Genomic DNA, 17910 nt, shown 5'->3' on the forward strand with positions numbered 1-17910 from the left:
GTCGACTAACATTTTTATTGTGATACTTCATATATGTATCTGATCATTTTGGTCTGCTTTGAGTTTTTTCAATAAATCAATAAGACTGTAAAATCAGAAAAATATCCAGTTACAAAAAAGTACATCCAAGCGTGCGGTAAAAAAAAAAAAACTGCAGTGGATTGTATGAAAAAGCAAATGGGAGTAAATAAGATGAATTTGTTTTAAAATTAAATATTAAAAACTGAAAGTAAACTAAATGTGAGATCATAGTGTTACTAGTGCAGTGGTTCCCAACCTTTTTTGGCTCGTGACCCCATTTTAACATCACAAATTTCTGGTGACCCCAGACATTCAAAACAGAAACAGAGAAAATTAATTTGTTTTTGATCATGTAATAGTTTGTTATAATATGTTGCAAATAAACATAAATTTTAGGCAACGTTTAGACTATATAATGTAAATTTTTATTCGTAAGTTTCAATTTTTTATCAATTACTAGAAATTTCAGGTGACCCCATGTGGGGTCCCGACCCCAAGGTTGAAAAACACTGTACCAGTGCGTTGACCTGTGAGGATCTATGGGTTCTAGATGTGGTAGTTTTTATGCTGTTGTGTATTCGTGCATGCTGTACCGCATTTGTCCAGTAGTCACCGCCAAAGTGTTCTGGACATAGCAACGTGATTGTAAGGGTATTGTATTCCAAAATTACTAATATCTCCCATAATATTGGTCCTATCAACTTGCCGTTTTCGCTAGTCTCTTCTTTGACCAAAAATGTATAAATATGCCAAACTGCAGCAGTCAGCTCTTTCCGGATTTTGTGTGAATCCTCGGACACACACACATTCGCACACAGAGGCCACTCCGCCTCTATTATACAGAAGCGGTAAACTGTGGTGTCATTCCCAGCCGGCAGGTGGCGCCAGTCCTTCGGTGGCTGCTTGTTTTCAGTTGTAGAAGAAGCAGTTTGTCAGTCGCCCAGTCTCCCCGCTAGACCTCTCAGCAAGGTGTCTGCCCGGCCACCGCCGTCATACGCGGCAAGTCTGCCCTGAAGACACCCGCCCTGCCCCGGGTCCTTGACACTACTTCTTCCCGGCGATACGACACTGCTGCTTTCGGCCATGGCGACGAGTGCGAAGCGAAAGCAAGAGGAGACCCATCTGAAGATGCTCCGGGAAATGACTAGCCTGCCCGCGAATAGGAAATGCTTCGACTGCGACCAGCGCGGCCCGACCTATGTCAACATGACAGTGGGCTCCTTCGTCTGTACCACCTGCTCCGGAATATTGTGAGTTTTCCAACGGGGTAACTAAAGACCCGTCACTGTCCCTTCACCGTGTCACCGAGGCACCGCTGTCGGTCACGGATTTTCGCCGTACACGTCTGACTCGGCTGCGGTACCGTTAGCCAGTTAGCTAGCGGTAAAGTCAGGACAGGTAACGCCGTTGACGGTTGAGCCCGAGGCCGTTGGGTTGGGCCGGGCCGGGCCGGGCCGAAGCGGTTCGGGTTGTTTGTGTCCGTTGTTTTATTTCGGTAAGACATTAGAGTCACGGATCGTTTAAAGGTGAGAATGTGTCTCCTGCCTGTGTGGTCATGGTTAGCACGCCCATAATGTGTACTAGTACTCAGACCCTCCACTGAACTAGTACTAGTACCACACTGAAAATCCCACAGTACAAGTGAAAGTACAAATAAGTTAGAAAAGTCACATCGTACAGCCGTACTGGAAGAAAAATCCAAATCCTTCACTTAAAAATTACGAATACTACACTGATATGTTAACCATTTAAGACTATACTCAAAAGTTTTTAGCTACATGTACTGAAAGTGTTACTATTATATAGAATCATTTTGGATTAATATTACTGCTACTTCTGTGACTGACTTAATTGTAAGTATTCTATGTAGTATAGTTTAATTTACACCAATACGTCATCCATTGTCTTCATATGAGAGAACCATGTGTTTATTCCTGCAAAGTATATTTTAAAGTGTCTATAAAACAGGCCTGTTTTCAGCTTGATCACGATGTATTTTGAGTAAATTCAGGCTTATTTTTATTTACCTAAAAGACAAATTTCTCAGCTCAGCTTCTCAGTTTATTACACTGTTTTTTTTAATTTCAATGAATAAGAAGTGGATGGAAAAAGTGCAATGTAAGTAAAAAGTACAATATATAGTTGGGATGGAAGTATAACGTAGTATAAAATGGAAGACTCAAGTAAAGTACAAGTACCTCAGATGCATACTTATGTACTTTATTGGGTGAAATTGCCAGGTTGCATTGCACCACTGGGTTCAGAATCAGTCAAATATGTGAATGCTCTGTTTAAAAACAGTACGTCATAGACGGTCAGGGGATCCTCCTCTAGTTAAACCTTTAACTGGGCGACCTGCAAGTCCAAACACAAACACACACACGTATAACAAACACACCTCTAGATAAGAGCAGGGTGCGTCTCTACACTAGGGGAAATGCTAGATGAAGTGGGGCAGTGGGTTGCTCTTTGTGGGTGTCTAATAAAATCACTTTTGGTTCCTCAAACTGGAATCATTTTGAAATCATAACCATGGAAAGATTTCAGTAACAAGTTAGATTTATGCAATCTCTTCCCTTCCTACACCCAGTCGATTTCCCATACTGAGTCACACATCCTGATGTTGATGCCAGTCATCACATGTGTTTTTCAACCTGTTGGGGAGGAAATTTCACGTGTATGTCTGGTTTATATTCACTGTTAGTTTGTACTGTTGTCCACTAGGATTAAAACATATACATTTGTAATCTACAGTCTTATCCATAAAACATAATATTACTGTTGATAAAGTGGAACTATCAGTTCACAGCATTAGAGTTATTATTATCATTAGGGTATAATAAAACAAGTAATAGGTATGGATGCTTTTACAGCCTTGAATGACAGCAGTAATATCTTCAATACCGAAAAAGAAGTACAATTTAAAGTACAGAATAAATCAGCCTCTTGAAGTCAGTGTACAGTAGAGGAACTTAGTGTATTTTTTAGCTTTCAGTCTTCATAGACGTGTCAAATAAATTGTGGACATGACTTTTGTTTCCTCATTCTTCTGTTTTTGTAACTTTTTGCAATGTGTAATCTGCCACATGTTCTTGCTGTGATTTGCGTCTTTACTCTGACCTGACTGTTCCAGGACATGTTGTCACCACTAGTGTCATCACTGTGATGATGTGTTTCTTTAGAAGTTGTTGTGTCAGAGCTCCTTATCCGATCTGGAAAATAGCCCAGATGTCATGTGAAGCAGGCACTTCATATTTTAGCTATTGTTTTTTTAGTTTTAAGTGTTGTGGGCCTTTTGGTCATGCCCCTAGTTAGCATCTTCACAAAAAAATATTTCTCTCTGACTGAACCTTTACTTGCTCCTTCATGGAAGGTGTGTTGAGTTTTTTTGTTTTGTCATGTATGTTTAAAGGCTTGGGATACATGTATCTAGTGGTACAAACATGGAATAGCTAGATAGAAAAACTGACAAACTACCTGTTAAACACCCCAATGTAAGTGAATTTAACCATTTCTCTCCTGTTTCTTTGATTCATTATGTGATTGTTTAATCAGATGACTGTTTCACATTTTGTAACATATGATTTTGGTCCCACAGTCAAGAAGATGAATGCTTATTTATCACTGCATGGTTTGACTAAATCTTACAGATATAAGTACTTTCATATCCTGATACACATCATAATTTATAGCACATTTTCTGCAAATTCAATGAACAAGTAGTTTATATAAAATGATCATGGAAAGGCCTATTTCTTACTACATTTCTAAACATATATTCAACAAATAAAAGGTATTTAATCACATTTTTCTCCCATTTCCAATTAAGCATGTAACAATACATAAAGCATTAGATATAAAATAATAAAAGGTAAACAGAAAACACTCTTCAAATGTAGTTGCAAGGAAAATCAACATAGGTCTAAAATGTAATTAATTAATTAAAGTTCATTATCAATATTCAGAAGTAATCCCTTCTTTACATACAAGATTAGTCAGACACTTGTTTCATATGACATACACATTTAGTTAATTTGTTTTCAACTATTAAATTAATATCCAAGTTTTTTCTGGTTTCTTTATTCCTGTATGACTGCAAACTGCATGCCTTTGAGTTGTGAATAAAACTAATTGAGAATATCATAATTTTACACATTTTTCTTACAATTTACTGTAAACTAGTGGAGTACTTGAAAAAATAACCCACACTGAAAATAATCCTTCGTTGCCTGTAATGATTTTCATTCATTACATCTGACACTGTTATAACCTATTTATAATAATCAGTTTTGTTAGTTATGAATTTATGGCTCTTAATTTGAGTTTATGGACCTGATACATTTGTTCTTACAGAATTAACTGAGCAGTATAAACCATTATTCAAGTATATGGTTTTAAAAGTTTTAACTGGCAGTAAGTGTTTACGTCCTATGTTGTGCTGTTGTGAATCTGTAAATAACTGGTGACCATGCTGTGACGTTTGTTACTTTGAGCTGGTTCTATGTCTGCTGAATAGCATTAGGTTGCATCCTGCCTCTCTTGTTCTTTCGCTAACGTATACCTCCTCCACCCACAGGCGAGGATTGAATCCCCCACACAGAGTGAAGTCCATCTCTATGACCACATTCACACAGCAGGAAATTGAGTTCCTACAGAAACACAGCAACGAGGTATCATCCACACTTCACATTATGAACTGTATGTGTAAAGCCACGCCCGTGAGGCATCTTGGTGTTTTTCTGAGCCGTGCTTATTCAACTTTATTGGCATTCCTCTCCCCCTACTTTTTTCTCCCATTTCTCGCTCTCCCCTCCCCCTCCCCTCTACTTTCTCTCACCTCTCCCCCGGTCTTTGCCACCACCCCCACCCAAATCCCCTCCTCACTTCCCACTCTGTTCATTCCTTTGCCCCCCTGTAGGTCTGTAAACACATCTGGTTGGGCCTCTATGACGACAGGACATCAGTTGTTCCAGATTTCCGAGAACCTCAGAAAGTAAAAGAGTTCCTACAGGAAAAATATGAAAAGAAACGATGGTACATAAGCATTTTTTTGTTTCATTTCCTTATGCCATTGAATGAATGGATCATATATAAAGGATAGTTCAGTTAAAAATTTTAAATGTCCTCTATATGCTACTTTTCATTTTCTATTTTTTGTCTGTAGCAAATGCTCTTTTGCTTTTGTTTTTGTTTATCCTTATACTTTCTCTGTTTTTCATCATCTTGCGGTTCTATATCTACATCTCACTTTTTACTGCTGTGTTTGGTGTTTAAAAAGAAGTACAAATTTTAAACATTTTGATAACCAATTATATGTTCTTTTTTGGTAATAGTTGTAGTTACAGTTAGTCATCCAGTTTGTTCTCTTGTTAATACACATCTGAGGAACCAAGACCTTTTAATGCAAGCCTTATCATATTAAACAGTAATAAATACACTGTTGCCCATAAAGTTGGAATAATGTTGTTTTCTGACACATTTCTGTTTCCATTCCTATTTATACACATCAGTAATCACCTTTGATCAGGTGCAATGATTCCATACTGAGTCCAAGTTACACTTTATCTGTCAATAATAAATCACATTGTCACTCACAATCATTTCACCTGAAGAGGTAAAAATATTTTATTCCAACTTTATGGGAAACAGTGTATTTAGAGATAGCCCATATCATTTATGTTGATAGGAGTTTTACAAACTGTTGGCTCCTATTTTTTCTGATGGCTCACATTAGGCCTCTCAACTGGAATAACTGAGTTGGAGGGAAAATAAGAGTTGAAGCTGCTTGGTCTGCTCAGCAGTTATCCACTTTTGTTGATCAGTTAATCAGCCGTTGGCTGTAAATCCTTTAAATTGTGTTACTTTTTAATTGGAATTTACATTTTTCTTTTATTGATTTTAATTAAATATCTGGCTATAATTTTCATGAATAACCATTGCTTCATTCTACTGATTGATATCAGTATGACTGGAAATTGAACTTGTGAATTCTGAGAGATGTTGGGTGGCCAGTATCATTTTGGTTCAGAGTATACATTTACATTTACATTGCTTATATGCCATAGCTCTGCTGATGTTCTGATGTTGACCAGGTCATCAACTCGAGACATCACTGTAGTCTGAGTAAGTTATATCCTGGTCAGACTGACTGAAGATGTCGCTGTGTGAAAATACCCTCTATTGCCCAATGCCCATTTGGTTGGAATGTGAAAGTGTAGTTGAAGGCAGTCTTTTAATGTTGTAGCACACCATTCATGCATATGTCTCATACACTCCTGTCTTCAAATATTGGTTAATTCTAAATTCTATCTCTTTACACAGGTTACTTTTGATTAATTTACTTACCACGACATGAAGCAGCAGTCTGACAACAACAGAAAAACTGAAATTGAGGGCAGATGGTGAAATCTAAAGTCATTCAGAGTGTTTTTATCCTCTCAGCATGTACCACAGGGGCAGATGGATGTCAGCATGTCTACCCATCTTTCATAATTTTGTCTCTGGAGCAGAACTGGAAAAGCATTCAAATATTTTTCCACCAAACCAGCATTAGTTAAACAGTTATGTATTGAGGTGGTGTCTTTGATGTTGACTAATTCAAGGCACCAATTTATGAAACTACTTGTTGTTAATGGACAAACCTCATGAAACTAAATCATGATTAGTGACACATACCCTTTTGTTTGATGTTGTGGAGTCTGGGTAGATATAATGATAACTAGAAATATAACACACTTCTATAATTTGCCCATGCATGAATGTTATTGTTAACTCTATTTTAAGTTCCTCAAACGATTTACTCCCTAACATCATGTCCTATTGATATCGTATGTCTTTAATATCTGTTCTGGTTTCTTCCTGTATGTAAAGGTATGTTCCTCCAGACCAGGCGAGGGCAGTAGCGAGTGTTCAGGCCTCTGTGTCCGGCTCCTCAGCTAGCAGCACTGGCAGTACCCCAGAAGTCCAACCCCTCAAGACCCTGCAGCTCAACAAGACCCCCCTACGCCAGGTAATGCACAAATACTACAACCCACTTTGAGTCCATAGTCTATCTGTAATGTAATGTAGGAATTTGTATTTTTGAACAAAGTGTAAAATCTTCTTTTTCTGGGTGACATCCAGTCTCCAGGGCTCGGTCGTTCTCAGGCTCACACTGCTGCTCAGGAGAAGAAATTTGACTTACTTTCAGACCTTGGAGGAGACATTTTCGCTGCACCACCTTCTCAGACTGCCAGCTCTACTAACTTTGCCAACTTTGCACATTTTCAAAGCCAGTCAGGTGAGTTATTTTCTGCAGGAAGTCCCAAAAGGTCCAGCTTGTCACAGAATCTAATGGAGATATTAGCAATGCATACTCCTTGGCTTGGCATCACCCTATTCATTGCCCTGTCATTGTTTTTATTTTCACATTCACATTGTCTTTGTTAATTTTTTCCTTGTCTACGGCTACAGCACCTCAGGGTCATTCAAATACCAACTTTGCCAACTTTGAGGCATTTGGAAACACTGCAATTCCATCTCATCTGAGCACGTCACCCCCCTCAAAGTCCTTTCCATCAGGTACCCCCCTCCTCACTGTGATGTCTCCTTCACCCTGTTTTCATTCTGTACATGTATAAAACTGGTCAGTAGCTTTAGAGCAACATGTTTCTTCTAGTTTCATTGAATTTGAGCTGTTCAAGTCCACTGAATGACCTGAAATTGAACAAGGAAACTGTAATCTGTCAAAGGGAATAAAACATGTAGGTTACCCAAAGCTGAAAGTGCAGATTTCAAAGTTATTTAAAGGCCTTTTTAGAGAACAAGTAATGGATTAACAACATGCAGATTTTCTGCAGAAGTGAAAATAACTTGACTTGAAAGTTCACCTTTTAAAATTTCTTAAAAAAACCTCTCTATGTTACAGACTTTGTTATTGCACTCTTTGAATTTTTTTTCAAGCATTATTTGGACAATATTGTAGTATAGAAAGCAAATTCCTACTGTGATGGAGAGAAACAGACCATTATAACCCTTAAAGTGTTGGATTTGGAAAACATTCTAAAACTTTTGACCAGTAGTGTACATCCACCCCTATGCTCTTATATTTTCATTGATGACTAAGCCACTGTGTCCACTGGGTAAGCCTGCTCTGATACCTATACCAGCATCCTTGCTGTTGTTGCTAGGCAACTGTTTAAAACTTGAGAAAAGCACCGTTCTGTTGGAAAGGTTTTCAACCTTTTGTTTGTCCTAGTTAAAGACATGATAAAGTGTTAGTGTTTTTAGGGGCCTGTATATGCCTCATATCTCTCCAACTAGGATTAGAGCTTTTCCAGGTTTCTAAAAATGCGGTGGGACGTTTACATTCACAAACAGGAAAATTACAGTAGATACATAAAAACTTGACCATAACTGTGATGTTCCATGAAAACATATCTGGTTGTTTTGAAAGGAATTTATCTGGATGTTTAGCACATCTGTATGGAAGAAAAATGGGGCGTTTCTTTCTCATTTCTGTTAGTGTTTTTTTTTTTTTTTTTTTTTTAAATGTGTTGATAGGGGGAAGTGTGCCAATTCCTTCAATGTCTAGTGCCGTTCCCTCCCAGTCCCAGACAGGGAGCTGCACAGAGGACCGCTATGCTGCTTTGGCGGAGTTGGACAACGAGCTCAGCTCCTCTGTCTCCTCAGGCAGCAACGTGCCAGGGTGAGAAACACATGGTGACATTCTCTCAACACAAACTGTGTTAAATTGTGATTGTATGTACAGTGAGGTAATAATTGTTTGTCCAAGCTTCATAATCAATTACTTTACTCAGTAGACATTGATAAACAAGTCATACCACTCCAGTAATAACTTGCAGTGAACTTCTGAGTGAAAATGGATCTGTACCTTATTTCCTCACTTTGAAAAGACAACAAAAGGTGACCAGTGTTTATCACTGAACCAATGATATAGACAACTCACAGTGCTTTGTACATACCAGCCTGATCGTATGAACATTTTTTACAGGAACATATTTGGACCGGTGCTTGGTTCATCACCAGCCCAGAATCCACCTGTGTTACCCAGCATGCAGCCAGGCTTTGGAGGTAGCTTTATAAGTGCTGTTCACCACAATAGAGGCACATTTCACTGGTGTAAATTTTTAGTTTGAAGATTTATTTTGAAACCTCGTGTTTTTCATCTAGCCGTCCCGTCCACAAACCCCTTTGTTGCTGCAGCTGTTGCTCCAGAGATGGCAACCAACCCTTTCCAGACCAATGGTAGAGCTCCATCTGCAGGTGTGTGCAGTTCAAGTTCAATGCATTAAATGCATTTTTCTTATGTAGACATTTGTGTTACTTTAATGTAACCCTGTTACATTGTCAAGTAATTTGTATTTTTGTATCGTGATTTGTATCTAGAACTTACTCCTCCTTGTGTGTGTGTTGGTGTGTGTGTGCATTGACTGTACACACACACTGTGTGTCTCGTAGCCTCGTTTGGTACTGGCTCTATGAGCATGCCTGCCGGCTTTGGGAATGCGTCTTCCTACTGCCTCCCGACCAGTTTCAGCGGAAACTTCCAGCAGCAATTCCCTGGCCAGGCCCCCATCCCTTATTCTCAACCTGGGGGTTACCACCCTCAGTCTAATGGTTAGTGACCCCCATGTCCCTGTGTTCTTTTACCCTGTTCCATCTGTGCAGTACCTGTCAATGATTGCATTTTACCTTGCATGAATGTAATGTGTATTGTTATTTTTATCAACTTTGCAACCCTTTGCACAGGGGATTCAGTTTACGTCTTGCTGCATAAAAGTGCAAATTGTCACAGACAGCTACTGCACAGTGATAAAAGGTTGCATTTAGGGTACAAAGCTTTAGGATACTTCACTGTACAAAATACTGGAGTAAACAGATTTGGATTAGTTATCGGGCTCTGTTCACACCTGAATGCAATCTGGGGCTTGGCTCTCTTGTTGGTATATTTTACTTTTTATAGTCTTAGTTCCTTTAGATGAAAAAACTCATAATTTAGCACACTGTAAAGTAGATGTATATGTATAACTTATTTTTTTTATTTAAAAAAAAAAAAAAAGAATTAATGAAATTAAACTGTTCACTCTTCTCATTACTCAACTACTAGAGAGAGCAGACTGTGGTAAATCCTCTTCCCTCTGTTGCCCCCAGGCCCTGCATTCCCTGTCTACGGTCAGAACAAGCCCTCCATGACGCCCTTTGGGCAGCCTATGGCTGGCCCTGGCATGTCCAATAACCCATTTATGGTGAGCATGCCTTGTCTTTTGTTCTCCCGTTTTCAAAGACTGTTAAAAAGTTAAACATATACTGTGGAAAAACCTTTTTCAACTGAAGGAAAAACATTTATTGTTAACAGTTCATTTGTAAAAGTATCTTTCTTAAAGCTGAAATAAGTTAATGTTAACGTCTCTTATTTCAGGCTGGAGCGCCGGCTGGGCCCTTCCCTTCAGGGGGATCGACCAACCCCTTCCTGTAGCACAGCTCCCAGACCTCGCCAGCAGAGGGCAGCATGCAGCACATATTCAACGCACTCGTTCCGTCACGCAATTAGTGGCAGTACATTTCTTATATAAAAAAAAAAGACTTCTTTTTTTTCCATAAAAGAAGTTTACAACACTATGAAGGAGTACAAAGGACTATTAAAGACTAAGGGACTGTTATGGGGGGTGTACTGTTTGGACTATATACAATGCATTATATGCTTTTTATTTTTTGTTTATTACTGTAAGCTCTGTGCATATCATCATTTGTAATCACAATTAAGTACATGTTATGTATAACAAGGACTGAGTTAACAATGGTGAGTATACACACCTTGTGGATAAAAACCACTACAAACTATCTATGTAAGTAAGGGTATACCATTTAGGAATATTAACAGGGTTCCATCCAAATCCATAATCTGTGGTTTGAAGTAACCATGATGGTGCAGGTTTTTCATTTTCAAAAAGGGACTTTGCTTTGTTCTTTTAGCATAACTGCTACTATAGTGGCACTAAGGTGCCAAATGTTTTTGAAGATCCAGAGTGCTATTTTAAGGAGTCAACAGATGCCCTTTATTCTAAACAACCAAACCCAGGTCTTTAAAAGGCAGCGTAACATCCTCCTGTAACATACTTAGCTTGAACAGTTGCATATTGCCACTTTCTGTGCAACTGTGGAAAAAAGGGTTGAATCTAAATCTTGGTTTGAAACCAAGGCTAGCTCCTAGATGAAGGCCAGCACGTAAAGGACATAAAAGACATGTCTGCCAGAGCACAAAAGGAGAAATGAGACAAACAGCGCTGATATTAAGAGGTTTCTTTGTCCTGACCAAGTACATAAAAACACTGATGTTACTCACTGTCCTGTCAGTAACCTTGTTCTACGGGGCTGAAAATGTCAGAGGAGCAAGTTATGGATATTTGTGGTAAAAACTAAGGAAATACTGTTAGGAAAGCATAAGGTCGTTTGTTTTTACCCAAATTGGGTTGCCTAAAACAAAGTGTTTTATAATGTCGTCAGGAGCCAGGGAATGACAGGTTTACTAGACCCTGCCTAGAGTTAAAGGTGGAAGCCTTTTGGAAAAAAAAAAATGCAAAACTTCATTCTCTGCTGACCTCCTTTGACATCTGTTGTTATTTGTAAAGTAACTGGAAAGAACAGTTTGAGGAGAAATATTGATCTCCTTTCAGTTTGCATTAAAATAAGGCAACGGAAAATGGACTGAGTAAGAAGAGCCTGTGACTGGAGAGCAATAGGGTCTCAACTGTGCCACCAATGACTAACAATGAATTTGACAATATGTTTCTTGTCTTTACAAGACTAGGTAAGTAAATGTGTACATATATAAATATATGTATAAATAAATTAAAGATTTTTAACTACAATTTTGAGTTTGTGTAAAGTGTTTATTCCATAAAATATTTAGTGTGTTATGTGTGCTGAATGGATGCTTCATCTTCTACAGTCTTTAATGTAGAGCTACATGTTTTATTGGATCATAATTGAGTGTAAAACATGTTAGAACACCAAAGGTCCTCCGTCAGGGAAATACCGTTGCCATGACAACTCTCAAACTTTAACATGGCGTCCCTGTTAACAGATCCTCTGTATGAAACCTCTGGAGTGGGTCCTTCACCAAATAAGAACTTTTATTATTTTGCTGTCCGGAAGTCTGATGTAAGTTTTATTATTTTATAGAAGTGTAATCGCTTTAAAAAGCACATTTTCATTTCCAGCCGAAGTAAGTTAGTGCTAACGTAACTGCTGTTTCAGGGTTAGCTTAACGGGCGGGGTATGTGGAAGCCAAGGCAAAAACGACCGATAAAAACGGCCGATAATGTGATAACGGCCGATAACGTAACGAATTTATCATTTTTAAAATGTTTTAGGCCAATAACGTAATCTGGCCAATAATGTAATAAAAGTCCTGAACCGATAACGTAATAACTTTTGGCCAGTAACTTAGTAACTTATTACGTTACTGCCTGGTTATTACGTTATTGGCCTGGCAAAAAAATTCTTTGCAAATATAATAACTAGGCCAATAACGTAATAATATATCAATATCTCTGTATTTAAGTTTCGTTTATTAGATATAACTGTGATAAAATCTCTCTGTCTCTCTCTCTCTCTCTCAGTGATATATGATGATCATATAGAATATAATACATTACTACAGGTTAAACTCCCCACAGTATATCATGTAGTTATACTGAATTCAACCTTAAACACCCACTGCAGTAAAATGTAACATATGTACACATTAAAGCAGGGGTGTCAAACATACAGCCTGTGACCCAAAGCCGTCCCACCAAAGGGTCCAATCCGGCCCGGATGAACTTGCAGTAAAATTACACTGAAAATATTAATAGTCAAAGGTGTTCAGGGGCCACATACAACCCAGTTTGGTCTACCGTGGACCAGACCAGTTAAGTAATAGCATAAAAAACCTATAAATAATGGCAACTCATTTGCAAAAAAACTGCAAAAGTAAAATTATATTATGAAAGTGTTTACATTTACAAACAATCCTTTCACAAAAAATACAAATAACCTATGAACAAGCTGAAATTTCTCACAAAAAACAAGTGCAATTTTCACAATGCTATCCCTGTCACTAAATGTTTTGTGCCTTCATAGATCTACTGTGATCTGTAAGTTGAAATACACATATGTAGATAATATAAGGCTTAATATTGCACTTCAGAATTTCAGGTTCTTCATGTTTGGGTAATACACTTCTTTTTTTGTTAAGGATAGTTTGTAAATGCAAACATTTTCGTACTGTAATTGTACTTTTTTGCACTAAAACAAAGGAGCTGTTATAGTGTTTTGGAGTTGTCATTATTTCTAGGTTTGTTGTTTATTTTATCCATCCAGCCCACCTGAGATCAAAGTGTATGTGGCCCCTGAACCAAAATGAGTCTGACACTCCTGCATTAAAGCAACAGTAACATGAATCCAAAAACATATATAATGGTGAAACATTAACAGAGACCATTCTACTCCACTACAACAATTTTTGGTACTTTTTCATACTAAGTATATTTTGCAGTTAATACTTACACTTTCAGAACTTCAACTTGTACCATATTGTCACGCAGTGAGATCAGTACTTTTACTGATGACTGCATATACAGTATGTGTTACAAAGTATTTGCTTCGCATCAGTTTCTCTTTGAATGGTCACTTTCAGGTGATCTGGAGATGGTGGAAGATTTCTCCAAGAACAGTAGACAGGTACTCAAAACCTGGGAGCGAAGTGAGTCTCACCAGGACTTCTTGGATGACCCATGGTTGAACAGTAAGAACTTTATTACCTCCCCCCTCCCCCTTGAAGGGGAGGCAAGGGGTAGACCTGTTGTTTTTGGTTCGGCTTGTTTGTTTCTTTAGTTGTTAACACTCTAGCAGCAAAACTATTGGTTGAATTAATACCAAATTGGGTTTATAGATTGCTGGTGACCCAGAATAGATCTGATTACATTTTGGGAAAAGTTGGTCAAAATTCCAGTTTCTTTAATAAATTTTTGAAATCTTTTTATTTTCCCCATTTACTTATAATGGGCAACATTTCAAATGCCTGTAGCAGCAAAACTATTGGTGGAATTCATACCAAGTTGGGTTTATAGATTGCCAGAGACCCAGTATAGATCTCATTACATTTTGGGAAAAGTAGGTCAAAGTTCACATTTTTTATGAATTTTATTATTATTATTTTTTTGCTTGTGTATATTGGGTTTAACAGGAGTCATTCACTCGCTTCATAATAGTTTTTAAGTGGATTTTAAAATGAGTAATCTTTGGTCGCCTATGTCTTCATATTTGGTCTGTGTGAGGAATAACATTCCATTTCACAGTTGGACTGAATGATATGACAAAAATATTGTGTTGTTGTAAGTCAGTTTTAGTGGTAATGTTAATTTCTGCATTTCATTTTTTATTAAAAAGAATTTTAGATTAGATTAGAAGGTATTGTGAATGTTGAACATGTTTTAAATTTAAAAAATCCATCTAATGTAATGTAATGTAATCTAATCTAAAAAGAATCATCAGATATGATCCATGGGCTGGGGCATCTGTGCTTCATTTATAAGTATTATAAATAATAATTTTGTTTTTGATAAGCCAATACAGCTATGTATAACATACTTATTAACATTTTCTAACCCTCTATTTTAACATCTTGCATAGATGTTTGTGGTGAAATGTTTGCTCCTTATGCACTTTTAACTCTTATATTCCTTGCTCATTGTACAGAAAACAAACTGAATGCTTGAAAAATAATTGGCTTCTCCTCAGGTGAGGTCAGGATGGTTTTTGGTCAAAAGATTTGGCAGTATGCCAAAGCCTTGTGCCAAGGCCACTATGATTATCTGGAGCGCCTGTCTGACTCTTTACTTCTGCAGATTATAAATTATCTCGAGCTGGAGGATGTGGGTCAGCTCGGACGAACTTCACGCAGGTTCAGGCAGGTGAGAAGCAAAGAGGAGTCAAAAGAGACACTACCCTGAATACATTATATTGTGCTGTATATTAGGAAGTTAATCTTAAATTAAAAATTAAAAGGCCTGATGAATATGCATGTTGTATTTTAAAGCTGTAGATGTTTAAGGTTGAGCTCAGTCAAACCACATTATATATTACAATGCCTCATATGTTTTTTCAGCTTTGCAAAGATGCATTTCCCTATGAATCCAAGAGTGTTTTAAAGAGTTTACTTAGTTTAGCAAAAATTATTTTCTGTTCACCAGGCTTTCAGAAAGCTTTGGGTTACTTTGGGTTCTGGTGTTTTCCCACAGTTTAAGGAAGACATGGATGAGGGGTTTAGGATTTTAAAAAACTATATAATTTCACATCAGTGGGCACATTTAGAAATTTGGATAATTTGGAAAAGCTATAAAGTTAACAAGAATTCCTAAACTTCTTAAAAGTGATACTTGTTGAAATAGTCCACTGGGGACTAACTGGGATAATTCTGATGCTCTCTGCAAGGATTGTTTAATAATTTGGCTGGTAAAAATGTGGATGCTATGCCTTATAATGATAGAAAAACCCTGAGTTTAGCATAAGGATTTTCAGGAAGGGTTTGGAAAATCTGAAAAATAACTAAAATGGACAAATGTAGCAGAGTAAAAAGTATAAGTTGCATGAAATGTAAATGCTTAAGTACATGTATGGTACATTTGTAACTATTTAATTACAGCATTAAAAATACACCGGTATTTCCCCACCACTGTTAAATGAAGGGTCTTCCTTTGATAAACTGTAAACTATATTAACAATATCAGGTCTTAGAAATAAAATATACTGTATGATCAGACATAACTTAAACGATCATTATATTTTCATCTTCAGTTGTGTGGGTCAGAGGGATTCTGGGAGACTGCAGTGCGTCAGCGGTGTAACACTGTTTCAGCTGAGGTGTCGTCTCTGGCTCTGGAGGTGGGCTGGCGTCACATCTTCTTCACCAACAAACTACAGCTGCAGAAGCAAATCAATCGCTGGAAACTGAAGAAGAAGGAACAAATGAAGGACCAGGTCTGGGACCCAGATAGAAAGGAAGAGGAGTGTCCTGAAGGAACCCCAGAGACGAGGGATGACAGCGACGAGGAATCTCACCCTGATGTGAACCCTGATATCTACCCCGACCCAAACACTGACCCAGAGTTTGGCGCTGGCTGCAACATGCCTGAACATTTATTGGAGGATCTAAAAAACTGTGAAGTGACAACAGCAGTTCAGAGTAGAGTCTACCCTGCAGAACTACAAATACACTGACTTAAACCTTTTGCCAAATTTATTGCATAAACCTTTTGTCTTAATGATTCCTCATGCTAAAATGGAACATACTAGTGATCTGAATGTGTTTTATTTTGTTTTCAAAATTTGAATTGTTTTAGTTAAAAGTCATCGTACAGTATCATACAATGACAATTCCTATAAAAATGTTCTTTGTGTTGTTTATTAATATATTAATTTGACTAATAAAAGATACACCAGGACTTATAGTTGTTGTTGTTATTCATTTATACAATAAATGATCAAACTCAGACTATATATTAAGTCCTCATTTTCAATGTAATCTATAGGCAAAAAAACAATAACATACACAATGAAAATGATAAAGGCCAGCTCCTTAATATAACAAATCCTTAAGAATAAATAGAGATTCTTAAAATATACAACTAATGAATCAACAACAACAACAAATAGATGTAAAATTTGACGGAATTAAAGATTAAAAATACCCTATGGATGAAAATGAGAATTTAGCATCTTTTTGCAGTTTGTTCTTCTTTGTAAAAACAGCTGCACCTCAGTTTAATATTTTCAGTTGAACATGTATGATGAGAGTGAAATGATTAAGACCTATTATTAAATAATGCCAACTTTGTCCTACCATAAATGAACTCTGTATTCTTTCAGACAGAGGTAACAGTTTGATTGACATTTCATTGATGGAGACAGGACTGACTGTCCTCTAGTGGGCACAGGCTGCCACTGCACCAGACTAAAGCATCCTGACAACATGCCCAGTTTGAGTATGTCCCATCTAATACTCAGTGAGGCTTCGCTCATGTTAGAGCAGGGGAGTCAAACTCAGTTTAGTTCAGGGGTCACGCACTGCCCAATATGATCTGAAGTGGGTAGGACTTCTAAAATAATAACATAATAACCTACAAATGTCAACTCCAAACTTTTCTCTTTATTTTAGAGTGAAAAAGGTAAAATTAGATTATAAAAATGTTTACATCTACAAACTATCCATTAAAAAAATGTCAATAACATGAACAATCATGGACAATCTGAAATTTCTTAAGAAAAAGAAGTGCATTTTTAACAATATTGTTATAGCCCTGAAGTTGATGACACCCAAAACAGAGTATAGTTCCACTGGATTCAGGCTTTATTAATGGACTAAGCAGACAGGAATATAAGTTGTTGTTACAGTCACAACTTACGCTGGTAAAAATTATCAACCAAACAGCCACACAGCCCTACGTCTCTTTTCTTTTTCTCCCCACTCTCTGCACATGCACACACAAGGCCGAGGCACAGGAACAAAACAGTCACTGCATGAACATGAATACCCACATAATGCAGAAACACAAAAACACTCTTAACATGCTTAACACAGGGTGTCACAATATTATCATTTACACGTTACATCTTGAAGAACGCAGTGAATCAACTTCTCAGAGTACCATTGAAGTACCAGTGGTCTGCTCTGTGTTCCAAAAGTCAGACCTAAACATGGAGAATCAGCGTTCAGTTTCTATGCTCTGTATATCTGGAACAAACTACCAGAAAATATTAGGTCTGCTGAGAGTCTGAGTTCTTTTAAGTCAAGGTTAAAGACTCACCTGTTCACTGCTGCCTTTGACTTAAAGGCTTTTGACTTTT

At 37.5% G+C, this 17910-nt stretch overlaps 2 protein-coding genes across 4 annotated transcripts; both read left to right on the forward strand.

The window, feature by feature from the left end:
* Positions 1-1104: 1104 nt before the first annotated feature.
* Positions 1105-11605, forward strand: agfg1b (ArfGAP with FG repeats 1b). 3 transcript variants are annotated; one of them, XM_030160902.1, is made up of 12 exons: positions 1105-1271; positions 4598-4691; positions 4940-5055; positions 6892-7030; positions 7144-7300; positions 7474-7581; positions 8563-8707; positions 9014-9093; positions 9193-9285; positions 9481-9639; positions 10174-10268; positions 10442-11605. In XM_030160902.1, the coding sequence occupies exons 1-12, from the start codon at positions 1105-1107 to the stop codon at positions 10496-10498; spliced, it is 1410 nt and encodes a 469-aa protein (XP_030016762.1). In that variant the 3' UTR covers positions 10499-11605. The 3 variants fall into 3 exon arrangements, with proteins under 3 accessions (XP_030016762.1, XP_030016764.1, XP_030016763.1); XM_030160904.1 differs by lacking the exon at positions 9481-9639; XM_030160903.1 differs by lacking the exon at positions 7474-7581.
* Positions 11606-11996: 391 nt separating this feature from the next.
* fbxo36b (F-box protein 36b) lies at positions 11997-16465 on the forward strand. The gene is given in 5 exon segments (XM_030160905.1): positions 11997-12183; positions 13703-13763; positions 13766-13810; positions 14806-14978; positions 15862-16465. Coding segments are annotated over 5 exon segments (798 nt in total). The 5' UTR covers positions 11997-12087; the 3' UTR covers positions 16285-16465.
* Positions 16466-17910: the final 1445 nt, after the last annotated feature.

This window comes from Sphaeramia orbicularis, chromosome 17, assembly GCF_902148855.1.
Source record: "Sphaeramia orbicularis chromosome 17, fSphaOr1.1, whole genome shotgun sequence".
Classification (NCBI taxonomy): Eukaryota; Metazoa; Chordata; class Actinopteri; order Kurtiformes; family Apogonidae; genus Sphaeramia; species Sphaeramia orbicularis.

Coding starts and splice junctions, on each gene's coding strand:
- agfg1b (XM_030160902.1), top strand. CDS start 1,105: ATGGCGACGAGTGCGAAGCGAAAGCAAGAGGAGACCCATCTGAAGATG. Junction 8,708..9,013: donor TCAGGCAGCAACGTGCCAGG/GTGAGAAACACA, acceptor CATTTTTTACAG/GAACATATTTGGACCGGTGC. Junction 9,640..10,173: donor TTACCACCCTCAGTCTAATG/GTTAGTGACCCC, acceptor TGTTGCCCCCAG/GCCCTGCATTCCCTGTCTAC.